Source organism: Cydia amplana, chromosome 5 (assembly GCF_948474715.1).
Source record: "Cydia amplana chromosome 5, ilCydAmpl1.1, whole genome shotgun sequence".
Classification (NCBI taxonomy): domain Eukaryota; kingdom Metazoa; phylum Arthropoda; class Insecta; order Lepidoptera; family Tortricidae; genus Cydia; species Cydia amplana.
Window position 1 is genome coordinate 6,417,725 of NC_086073.1, and position 13,053 is coordinate 6,430,777.

The following is a 13,053-nucleotide window of genomic DNA, read 5'->3' on the forward strand; positions in this document are numbered from 1 at the left end:
TAAACTAGGAGAAACCCAGAGGTTTACCATTAGGTACCACGACTACCACGTTAAATCTAGGCAAGCGTAGCACCATGCTACAGATAGAGACGCGAAGTGGCACACACAGTGTAATGAAAAACTAATCGATTATCGAATTAGTCATGATTTTAATGAAAATGAATCCACGTACAGTTGGCGGTAAGGTTATTTAGATACATACAAATCATACAATAAAGAAATACAAGAAATATGTAAATAGTCTTCTAAGGTATACCTTAAAGAAGTATTTAACTTCTAATTGAAAATAGGTAGGTACAAAACTGTTACATTTTTAAAAATCAACAATCACTCGATAAATCTTGCATTTGTAAACAATTAAGTATGTGGTTCCTTATCTGTTCAACACGATAATTCGTGTTCATTTGGATCGTGCGCACCTAAATTTTGACGGACTTTCCTCACAAATGGTGCATTATCAGTGTCAAATTAAGATCATAACTTAAAATTTCGAATACAAGAATAGGGTACGGATTCGGAGGATAGTAACTGCTATGATCTGACGCTGAAGAACGAGGAAGCGGCATTAGAATTTCTAAAAGATCATCTTGATTAGATATCTGCTCACTTATTAAAATCTGACACTCAGTAACGACCACGACTTTAAATAAATGATAACAACATCTAGTGATCTGCCATGTTGTTTTTGTTATCAAAACAGATGATTGACACAAATAAATTGAAATATGCAGCAAATTAATAGTTAGCCTTCAAAAAGAACAGGAATTACTTATCACTTTGCTTCACTATAGTTCAAAGTGCAGACGTAGTTACGGAAATATGATATAGACATGATTAACAAAGTACCTACTTAGACCAGAGACCGTTAAACATTGAAGACAGCTAATCACCATACAAAGTCGATCGGGTCTCATCATTGTTGTAGGTAGATGGCGTGGCCGTGGCACAGCGTTCATCATGTCGTCTGGCAAGCCAGAACTAATTTAGCTGATTATATTCATGCGATGAAACCGGTGGGCACCGAGTGATTATTAATGCCTCACTCTGTTAGATAAATTTGTCATTATCATCATCACAACACACTCACTCATGGTATCGCGCTTTTATTTGAGATCTCTCTATCTCTATGTAGCGCCATAACATGTATTTTTTATAATATATATATATGTAAATATGTTTCGATGGTTAGCAGTCTTCTAAAAATTTTCATCTACTCACAGCTAAACAATTTTTAAATTTAAAATTCAAACCTTTTAGAAAAGAGCGTACTTACTCCCATCTTTAATGCCGGCAGCGCTCTGGATTGTGCATAAAAAACTGGTGTCATTTTACTACAATTCTGGATACCTATAACTGTACCGTCGCCGGAGAAGCCAATTCACGTGGTTTGGTTCCAAACAGACAGACACAAGTAAACGTATGATATAAATTCTTAATTAAAATAAATGGGCAATTAAAAACAATTTCAGTCCATTGCATGTACAATTAGTACCTTGTCGCAGTCACTAACACATGAATGCAAATCGACGCCACTCTATTATGTTAGCGCGACAAGGTACCGAAATTGTGCAGCTACAGAGTTCATAATAGTGTTTTTCTCGTAAATAAATCGTGTTTTACTTATAGTTTAGTTAGAGTATGGCAGGACCACTGAAACATTTATAATACAGTACCTACACATCAAGGACCCCCATTATCCTAGATACTAAATGACAGTTGTATTGCCATGTCCAACCGAACTGCCTTCCATGCATTTGTGCCAAAACAACAGGATTAACTGAGTAGTTAATTGGACAATCGAACCGGCATTTAGTGGATATCTTGGATATAAAATGAGAGTTTAACCCAAGTCCGACTGACCTTAGAAATAGGTGTGAGGCAACGTGCGTGGGAGGCGCGGGCGCAGCGGCTGCTGGTACGGAGGGAAGAGGCCACGGCTAATTGGCTGTGCTCTCGGCATGTTTGATAACACACAATGTTTTGACCTGCTAACTGCTGTTTTATTGCTTTGTTATTTCGCGAGCACCATAGTTTTACGTTTTCTTACTATACGGTAGTTATGGCGGCTACTAAACTGCAATGGGATGACGTCAAAAATATATTAAAGTATAATTCATTATGCTAACCGCATTTTTATTATTTTAGTAGGATTAGGCAATTTTTGTCGAGTTCTGTAGAAATGGTGGCCATTGTTCCAATTTGGCAAGTTATGGGAATCGAGGTTAGGCCCTGCCACTACAGGCAGACAAGGGTGCCTATAGCCTGATAACAATCGTAGAGCGACAAACCCCGAATGGAAAGAACAAATGTAGTAGCGCTACCTCGTTTCACGCAAAATAGGCATAATGGTTGTCGATTTGCGGAAAATGCCCACAGAAGCACTAACTAACTAATAAATGTATCGGGATAACTTATGTCTATTTCCAAAGGTACATTATTTAAGTTTTTATGGGCGTTTTCTTTCAACTATTGTGATTTTAGATATGATAGAGTTTTAAGAGACTTATCCTAAAGTATTGGAAACAATTTTGTAGGAAATAAGTAAATAACAAATATCTGAACAAGACTAGGTATACCGCGGCAAGCCGTTAATTTGTTTTTCAGACTTTGTACGGAGGCTACCAGTCCCCTTAACGTAAAACTGGCTAATACATAGGTATCGGGTTATGTTCAATCAAAAGTTCTGTAGCCGCTATTACAAACGTTGAAGACCGAAACAATAAAATCACAGGTATCCTGACCGTAACTTTAATGTCAGTAGTTTTCTTATTCATTCTTTGTTTTGCTGCTATTTGCGAACTACTTAGGCACCTGCTGAATCAAAACAAGACAACATCAATATCTGTTTGAGCTTAAAGTACTGTTGATATTTCTATATACTGTGATAAGTTACTGCAAGTTTCAACCCCATCTGAAGGGTAAGTAGACGCATGCGCACGGGGTGGACCGGCGATGGCCTAATTGAGTACAACTAGACCACGAAACTGACAACTACATCGGTGTACCATTTATTTATCTATATTTAAATACCAAGTTTCTTTAAGTATTAGTCGTATAAGAGATATGAATGAGGACCACTTCGTTCTCTCTCGAGGTAAGCAGTGAATATGGTTTACATTTAACATTTCCTGCAAGTCGATGATGGAAAATCGATAGTGAAATGACACAAGTAAGCATAACCTAGAAAAGTGGATATTTTGTAGCTTTTGTTGAACAATTGCCTGGTAACTAGGTGTTTGTGCGCGTAACATGGATTATCAGTGATGCGAGATTGTTTTTATACTAGCTTTTCGGCTGCCCAGGCAAGTATATTATCACTTAATGAGATTCGTTACACAGTGCACTTCTGTATTTAATTATTAAAAATCTTAGAATTAAGTAAATACAATGTCATTAGAAACGATATCAATAATTAAAATACTATTTTTCATTGACATGTGTACTAACTCAACTTAATACCTAAAGGTAAGTAGATACCTATTTTGCGAGGACGACTACCTACTGATGTTGTTGTTTGCTGATTATTTATTTCATTCAAAGCGAATCATCGTGCGTGGGTAGGCGTACCTACTAGCGTCTATATATACAATAGGTTACTGAATAATTTATACAGTTATCGCTTTTAGGACACATTCGTTCTATACTATATTTTAATTAAATCAGGAAGGTATTCGTGCGTAGGATATACTTAATAAAAACAAATAAATAAATAAAACGTTTATTCAGAAATCTTGCTTAATGAATGTTTATTATAACGATAACGGGTTGATTTACACACATCATTTTTAACAACAATCTCAATACAAGGCATAATTATGAAAAATTTGAAAGTATAGAAGTTACCTACTTACATCGTTTACATTTCAGGTTGTGAAGTCATATTTGATGTAGTTATACTACAATTTCAGAGGTCTGGGGTAAAACAATATGGCATGTTTCCAGGTCCTGGCCCTGCTGTTCCTAACGCTGATCCCTTGGCCGGGGCCGTCGGTCTTCAAGATCACCTGCTCACGTGACAACTCCAAAATTGTGCGGAAGGTCATCCAAAACAAATGGCTCCCCGTTTTAGAAAGGTTTCAAGTAAGTGTCCGTTGTTACTAGATGTAAATAAAAAAGGAATATGTTTCTAATCATTACTTATGCTTTTAAGCGAATGTAGCTAAGTTATTTTATACAAATTTGTAGTACTCGTACCACGGATGTAGAGCCATCGGTTTTATCTTCAACAGTCACATTTTTTCGACCTCGGTAAAGTCGGACAAAAAAGGGTAGAAATACTTTAGTTTCCAAACAAATAAATAGTACTTCCACCTCGTAACACCCAACATATAAAGTTTTCAAATTTTTAATTTGAACCTTATTCTATAAGTAAATTAGAACGAATTTTGTTTAATGCAAAAACCTATGAAACAAAAGAAATGCGTCTTTATTTGGTTCATGAAAGGTTCAAATTAGATTGCACGAATACGTACATTATAATGTACATTTAGCTTTAGGAGGTAATGTAAAGTTTTCCCTCTTCAATCTCCCGAATGACCCAGAAAACACGTACGAAAATATCATTCGATTAGATAAGTAGTTTACATATGGAGTTGTTGTACTAGATCTTTTTAAACCAAATAGTCACACAGTTCCACGAATTCCAAATAGTCTTACCCTAAGGCAACTCTAAGGGTCCGTTGCCCTTTCGGCCGCGTATATAACCGAGTGCACCAAACTGTTAGTATCGTTAAAGAGTTCGCTAAATTTTTATGTATGGAAAGTTTCATAGTAAAGCGCCGGGGCGCGCCCGCTGACGTTGATCAGTCTGTCAAATGGCTGTTGGTGCAACTGGCCCTAAGTAATGAAGGTTTACATCCGTGTAACAGGTAAAGCTGCCATTGGAGTGCCCGTTCCACCCCGCGCGAGACATATTCGCGCCGCAGCACGACGCCAAGATGCAGCACCGGCCCTCGCAGTGGACCTGCGCCTTCTGCGGCAAGTCCTTCTACGAGGAGCGCCACCTCGACACACATTTCGACCAGCGACACAAGAACCAGATTAACAGGGTATGAGTAATGACCGGAATGGGATTGTTTTATAAATCGCAGTGAGGCAAACCAACTGATTTGGGGGCTTATAGGTTCGTATCCTACCGACTGCGCCATGTTTAACATGTAGGACTACAGGTAACATACCTTTTTAGAAAACCGTTTCACCCCAGGCGCAGTTCTTCGCGGCGTTTTATGAGGTAGAGGTGCATTTAAGTTACATAAATAGAGACTGATGACCGCACAGTCAAAATTATTGTTGAGTTTTGCGGGTCTATGACTATATACATACGAGTATATATTTAAGAATATCACTGTATTTTATTAAATCAATAAATAATAAAACAATAATAAGGAACATCAACACACATTTCGACCGATCCAGATATTAACATGGTACCTGCAACATTTTGATAATTCTTCATTATCAGGTTACGCGTGACCTACGACCACAGCATAAATTTTGATGAGGATACATTTAGAAATATTTAAGTTTGTTGTTTCGGAAACCTTGAAAAACATCTTCCTTTAAATCAAAATATGTTTTGCAGGCGGAGGATGCAGTATGCCTAGCGGAGTACTGCGATATAATGCGGTGCCAAGTTTTGGTAGCGCATGGGCTTCTAAACGGCGGTGGCGGGCCTAGCACTGATATGGAAGTGTGGCAAGATGCAGAGGCGGCGCGTAAGGCGCTAGCGCCCGCTGCGCCGAGATCCGTGGCTCGCGTGCCGGCGCGGCGACGCCGTCCACGTGCTGTCCAGTCGCACCCTGTCAGAGACTGCCCGTCGACTGAACTTGATCCTGATATTGTAGGTAAGGAAAGTGGTTAGCAGGGAAGGTTGACCTCGCCGGTGGGGCTAATCTAAACCACGGCTGACACGGTTGCAGGTTGACGCCATCAAAAATACGTACCACAGACCACCGTTCCAGCACCGCTTAATGCTCACGTAACCCGAACGCCAGAAAAACACCGAGCAAATTCCAATAACTCCTCTCACGCCGTAATTAGGTCACACACAACACAAGCATAGCTTTCAGTTTCAGACATTTCTATCGTTTAAGTTTTTCTCCTTTATGGTCTGTTTTTGTGCTTATCTAGCTCAATGAAACATGTGACTATATAGGGTTAAGTAGAGCAAAGCAGATTAAACAAAGAATTCAATTATCAATTTGTAGAGCCAGAAGAGAAACGCACAGAGGACAGCGAAGGCGACGCGAATCAGACCTCTGAGCTATGCGACGCAGACACGGTGGAGTCTTCTCTGCCACCCGACAGCAGGCAGCGGCGACTGGCCGACCTGCAGGTGATTATACAGTTACATGTTCAATGCAACTGTATCATTGTATTGTATAATTCAACAGCAGGCAAGGCAAGGGCAGTCAGGTTTCCGCAACTCGACATCCTTTAACCGCGAGGAAACTGTATCATAATCTATTGTTCTCGTTCTCAACACCCTGAGCTTGACCTTCCAGAATTTGACCTACAGTCTCCTCTAGTTTCTTCTTGGATAACTATTCTCAAGTTCCGGCAAGTATCAAAACGTCACATTTCAGGCTCGCCAGGTCTTCAGAATTCCTTATTGCTTGGCTATATTACTCAGTGATCTTTAGACACCATGCTCAATTGCCCCTAATCATTACTATTAATTAATAAATTAATGACACCAGCAACTTGTTTGCGATTGCAGGCGGAGCGTGCTGCCTGCGACCCAGCGCGTCTTCAGCTACTCAAAGTGCGGTGTGAGCGAGTGGTTCATTCCTGCATCGCCACTTTGTTGTTGCATCTCACGCAACATCAGTTCACAGAACTTGAAGGTATATTTGATTAGAAGGAAACAGCTTCTTAGCTTCACTATTGTTCTGCTTGATAACAAACACATCGGCTACGGAGTCTTACTAAAGTAACTGTAGGCTGAGTGCCAAATTTGTAATACTGTGCCGAAAATATTTAATACGGGGTCACACCACACCTCCTTACCTAAATTTATACATCAGCCAATTCAAAAATAAGTTGGGAAGTGCGGTACACAGATTGTTTTCTCTAGGTACCTAGTACCTTACAAGTTTCACGGAGTATATCTCTATTGACGTTGAGGGCAAAGTCCATGGGTATCTACTTACTTAAGTAAGTAAAGTAACTGCTTTTGCGACAGACTACCATAAATAATGTCCCACTTTGTGCAGACGAGATGCAGCGCGCCGTGTGCTGGTACCTGAGCTGCGACCGCTACTGGGAGGACACGGCGCCCACCGCGCGCGCCTTCCCCTGGCCGCTGCTGCTGGCGCTAGCCACCGGGCTCGCGTTGGCTTTATGCATGTGCTATTACATCATCTGGATCGTGTTCGAGTAAGCATATTACTAATGGGAAACTAATAAAAATATTCTCGCTACTGCGAGCTTCACTTGTTACAATAGGAGACACGACGCTGGCCGCATCTTCCGCTGGCTTCTCCTATTTACTCTGGTTCGCGTTTTGCGAAATCACAGTGCGTTCATCTCTTTGAAAAAGCTTACTCCAATGCTGCGATTGGTTCCGTGCTATAAAACGGCTGTGGGAATATCTCCGGGAAGGTCAGTCTTTTTTGGTCAGCACGAAAGTGTCAAATCATATAAATTGTAAATGATTTGTTTCCACATTATTAAATTGTACACCGGGACTTATCGCGTATCTAAGTTTTAAGATTTACCTCCGACGTTTCAAGGACGGCGTTGTCCCCGTGTCAATCGGGACGAGGGTTTCAAGATCTCATCCACATGGAATCCAGTCATTAGTAAATGTAAGCGTAAACGTATATCGACAGTCGATAAATCGAATATCGTTAGTGTTGCGTGTCCACTGAGTGACATCCCTAGTGCGCAAAACGTTCAAGCTGATAAACAAAATCAAGTGCGGGTAGTTCGAAAAACTCGCGCGGTTAGAAGATGCTGATGTCAACTTAAGCCAGTCTTCTCCGAGACCACGGGGACAACGCCGTCCTTGAATCGTCGGAGGTAAATCTTAAAACTTAGATACGCGATTAAGTCCCAGTGTACAATTTAATAATGTGTAAAAATCGTGAAAGTTTAAATCTGTGATCTATTTCCAGTTCTGAGGAGGGCAGCGTGGCGGGCAGCGCGTCGGTGTCGATGACGACGCACTCGTCGCCCGCGCGCGCCGAGCGCCTGGCCGCCGAGGAGGCGCTGCTGGACGACCCCGACCACGACGACCACTACATCTACGTCACCTACCCGCCCGAGCTCAAGCGCCGCCTGCTCGAGAGGTACGCACGGAACGTCACGCTCATTTTACTCACGCCCTTTATCAGGCAGACTCGCGTTGATTGATCGTTATAGTTTAAAACGGTTGAACATTTATGTGCCATGTAATCAACATGTAACCTCATATAATATAAGTGCCTTCTTTACGTTGACTCGCGCTGAACGATCTCTTCGAAGTTGAACGTCATTTGCGACTCGACCGTACTTTATTACCTCGACGACAACGTCCGTTGTCAGTCCATTATTTACATAGTTTTGTGGTTTATGCGCTCACCATTAGGCATATTTCTCCAGTCCAATATTTCTCTTATTCAGCTCAATTCGTTTAGAACCCCCAGACTTAGGTCTACGATCATTTCGAAAGTATCCGCTAATCTAGTAAGGTATTTGCTGATGTGTCTCTTACAGTAAGACCTTCAATATGGAGGAGATTCTTGCTCTTGTAGAGATTTTGGCAACATGCCTATGTGAGTAATAGTGTATTGCGTACCTGCAGTAAAGTAAGAAATGCATCAGATCACATGTAATAGGTATGGGATCTGAGGCTATCTTATTGACTGGCCGAGGTGTGTATACTATTTTTCTGCTCGACGGTGCCTGAAAGCGGTAACTTTGTTTATCGCAGCGGGCCGAAAGTTGATTTTTCCGGTCGTAGGGCAGGAAAAATCAATTTAAAACTAATAAAATAGACATTTTACTCACCCACATTAAATTATACTTAGGTTAGGTACCTACTTAGTTAACACATGGAATAGTTGACCTGTAAATTAGTTTCATAGGACAAACTGCACACCATTGAACTACTTATTTGCACTGTTCGAAAATTTGCTATAGGTGTTGTATAATCGATGTTGTTTGTTTTAGCTGCTACAATAGAACAACTCGCCTCTGAGACCCGACGTGTCCACCTTATTTCGTCGTGCATGCACCTTATTTCTATGAAGAAAGTAGATTATTAGTGTGTAGATATTTTTAGTACCTAATACTCAAAAATGTTCCAATAGCATCACCCATTCATATCTATCCGTAAACGCAATTTGATGTTTAATTAGCAGAATAGGTGCTATTCTGCTAATTTATATCATTTAACAGCAATTAGTAGATTGTACACTTCTGCGGGTCCAACCAATGTCACGAAGACATCGTAGATTGTGCGAAACCTACCTACGATGTTATCTGATCAAACGTACATTGACTGTGACTACCTATTTAAATTGTGTTTCAAAGAATTTATAATAGAAGAGTGTTCTAGCTTTTTATTTTACAAATAGCGCTTAGTTGTAGTTGTAGCCTTGTGTTTGTTATAAGTTATTTAGTGAATATTAAGAGAAGTTACAGTTAAGTTAGCACGATTAGTTAAATTAGTTTTATGGGTAACTACCTAAAAGTCTATTTTTTTTATTCGGTAGACTAAAATGACATTTCATAATATGAACATAAAATAACATTTCCTAATATGAAATGTCATTTTAGTCTACCGAATAAAAAAATAGACTTTAATATTAACGCCGTGTGCAGATATGCCCATCTTAGTATCTATTACATTGTTATTTAGGTTTTTAATTCAATTCTGGGACCTCAACATTCGGATTATAAAATATTGTAAATACCTAATACTGTAACGCATTGATTATGAATATTAAATTGAATCTCAATATATGATATCGCTGACAAAAACAATGTAAGTACAGTCGAAAGTTTTAATTTATGACCGAATTTGGACCTTGTCACAGTGTGTGAGTATTGAGGTCTCTAGCGACTTTCATATTGATTGTCACTGTGACAAGGTACGAAATGGATCATAAATTCATACCTACTTTCGACCGTACCTACCCACCCATATAATTTACGCTATCATAGTTAACATATACATATTTCATAGTTTAATAAATGGGCGTGTTAAATATATTTTGGTTTTAATTTAAAAAAAGGTAGGTATTTGTAAAATGTACGAGGGGCGGCTGAAATATTCGCGGCCTAAGCTAGAAAAAAAGAAAGATTAAAAAAAAAACTATGCTACTTTTTCCCCCGCCTCTTTGGCAGTTTAAATATTGCCGCCATTTAAAAAAAAAATATTCGTTTTTCGTTCTGTGCGCGGATATACTTAACAATGTCTGTTGAATGCGGAAATTTTGACAAATTTGAACATCGCGCGGTTATTAAGTATCTTGTAAAAAAAGGAAAATCGCCTAAAGAGATTTTTAATGATATGACGGATACTCTCCATCATTTAAGCCCTTCGTACACTATGATAAAAAAATGGGCTCGTTTATTTCAACAAGGACGAGAGAGCTGTGAAGATGACCCCCGCCATGGGCGGCCTGTCACGGTGGTCACTGACGAAAATGTTGAAAAAGTGGAGAAATGTGTTCCGGCTGACAGAAGAATTAAAATCTGGCAGATAGCGGAGGAACTACAAATTAGTAAAGAAAGGGTAGGACACATTTTACATGAACGTTTACACATGAAAAAAATTACTGCGCGCTGGGTACCAAAAATGCTGACACCGCTTGACAAAGAACGGCGACGTAAAAGTTCCAAAGAATTTTTGGATCTAGCTGAAGGGAATCTGGACGAAATTTGCAACCGAATCGTAACCGTAGGTGAAACGTGGGTTCGCCAATACGATCCAGAATCAAAACAAGAGTCTATGCAATGGTTAAAAAAGGGCGAGAGGGCACCAAAGAAATTTAAAGTGGAAAAGTCAGCTTCGAAGCTTATGGCGACCGTGTTTTGGGTCAGTGAAGGAGTTTTATTAGTTGATTATTTGCCAAAAGGGACCACAATGAACGGTCATTATTATGCAAATTTATTGATTCAAGCACGTGACGCAGTCGTCCAGAAGCGACGTGGGAAACTTAGCATGGAGTGTTGTTTTTACAGGACAACGCACCAGTTCACACTTCCCGTGTTACTAGGCAGGCACTAAAAGACACTGGTTATGGAGAAATCAATCATCCACCCTACAGTCCAGATCTGGCTCCGAGCGATTATTTCCTTTTTTCAAATTTGAAAAAAGACTTACGTGGTCGCCGGTTTGCCGATGACAATCAGATCAAGGCTGCGGTAGAGAGCCTCATTGAAGCGAAGGAAAAAGATTATTTTTTCGGCGGTATTAAAGCATTGTTTGCTCGAAGCGAGAGTGCTTATCACTCCATGGGGACTATATTGAAAAATAAAAACATTTATTTTAATACTCTCTTTCATTTTTTTTTCTAAGGCCGCGAACTTTTCAGCCGCCCCTCGTAGTCATGTAAGTGTAAACTTTATGTTACATTGAATGCTTCTAAACAAATTTAATAACAAGTTAAGTTAATTGACATTACGTAATTAAAACCAGATTATCTAATAAATAAACAAAAACACTCGAAATGATTGAGACGAATCTCAATAATGATTGTATTATAGTAGTTGTGAAGATACTTTGGTTTAGTGTGTAATCACTAATCAGTTATTTATGCCACAAACAAGATAACGAAACGTGCAGTGCAAAAAACACATGTTATGAAGTATAAAATAATAACAATGAATGAACACGAAGTCATTATGGAGGAAGTCGCCTTAATGTGCGTACCTATTAATAGTGCGTTGTTCTACTAGTAGTACCTTGCCTGCTAGTCGTAAGTTAACAGTAATGTATAGAATAAAACCTGCTGCAAATTGTAAATAAGCTATATTTTTTCCAATTAATGTAATTAGAATATTGACTACCATACGAACATACGATTGATAGATCGAGCGAATCTATGTATTAAAATTACTCAAACGGTACAAAAATAGGTGAGGCCATGTTGGGAAGAGAAACAGTTTATTTTGCTCGGGGAAAGAGGAACCGTGTGAGAATTCCCCACAAGTGATTCTCTTACCTTATCTAACCTTAACAATATTGCCATAATGTAGTAACATACAATACATACATACCTAATCCTAACATACCTACTTAATCAAGTAACCATTTGTAGAATTGATTATCAACGCAAAAATGTGATATGATAATGACAGTTTAAGTGTTGCTACTGCTGTTTGCAGGTACATTTAAAATAAATTCTTCTGGCCACCATTTTTTCTACAGCTTCATTCATTACGACATTGGAAATGGAAGGATTGTAAGTAAGTAAGAGCGGCCTAAGACTGAGTGTGATCGAATTTTTCGTGGTTTATATTTTTATGACGTGTTGTCACCCTCATGTGAAGTATGTTAGTCCAATTAAGGTGAAATAATTCATGTCCAGTGTCATAAAGGATGGGCTAGTAGATCATCAAACATACTGTGTTAATGCCATTGAGTTTAATTTATTAGATCCTAAGTCTAGCGATGGACAGTTTCCAATAAAGCTTACTACTGGATTGATAAAGTCAGTCTTCGTAACTTATTTCACTTGATATTAGTTAATTCGATTCGAATAACGCTTGATTCGATACGAATATTGATTTGGCAAAAGTCATTGTGGAAAGGTTTTACGACGAGTTTGACACGTCAGTATCTTCTTTTCGCTTGTATCTTGCGGTATCATCATATTTCTCTACCATAATTCTTATTGCTATTAAGATTTTTATCGTTTACTCGTCATAAACCCTAGCTTATCTAGACCGACCGTCAAATTATACGTACCTAATATCGCTTTCGATTAATCTTATGAAATGCTCTAACGAGACTGAAGTAAAGCATACATTTTAAGGATCGTACGCGCACTCGACTTACAATAGTAATGTGCACTTTTCATTGTAATTGCATAATTATAAAATTGTAAAAACTTTGTTAAA

At 39.1% G+C, this 13,053-nt stretch overlaps 1 protein-coding gene across 1 annotated transcript; it reads left to right on the plus strand.

Annotated features, from left to right (window-relative positions):
• Positions 1–2,953: 2,953 nt before the first annotated feature.
• LOC134648442 (uncharacterized) lies at positions 2,954–9,267 on the plus strand. Its single transcript, XM_063502962.1, has 9 exons — positions 2,954–3,094; positions 3,943–4,080; positions 4,869–5,048; positions 5,582–5,843; positions 6,207–6,334; positions 6,719–6,845; positions 7,215–7,377; positions 8,118–8,291; positions 9,154–9,267. Exons 1-9 carry the CDS (start codon positions 3,068–3,070, stop codon positions 9,179–9,181), a joined length of 1,227 nt encoding a protein of 408 aa, XP_063359032.1. The 5' UTR covers positions 2,954–3,067; the 3' UTR covers positions 9,182–9,267.
• The last annotated feature ends 3,786 nt before the right edge of the window (positions 9,268–13,053 follow it).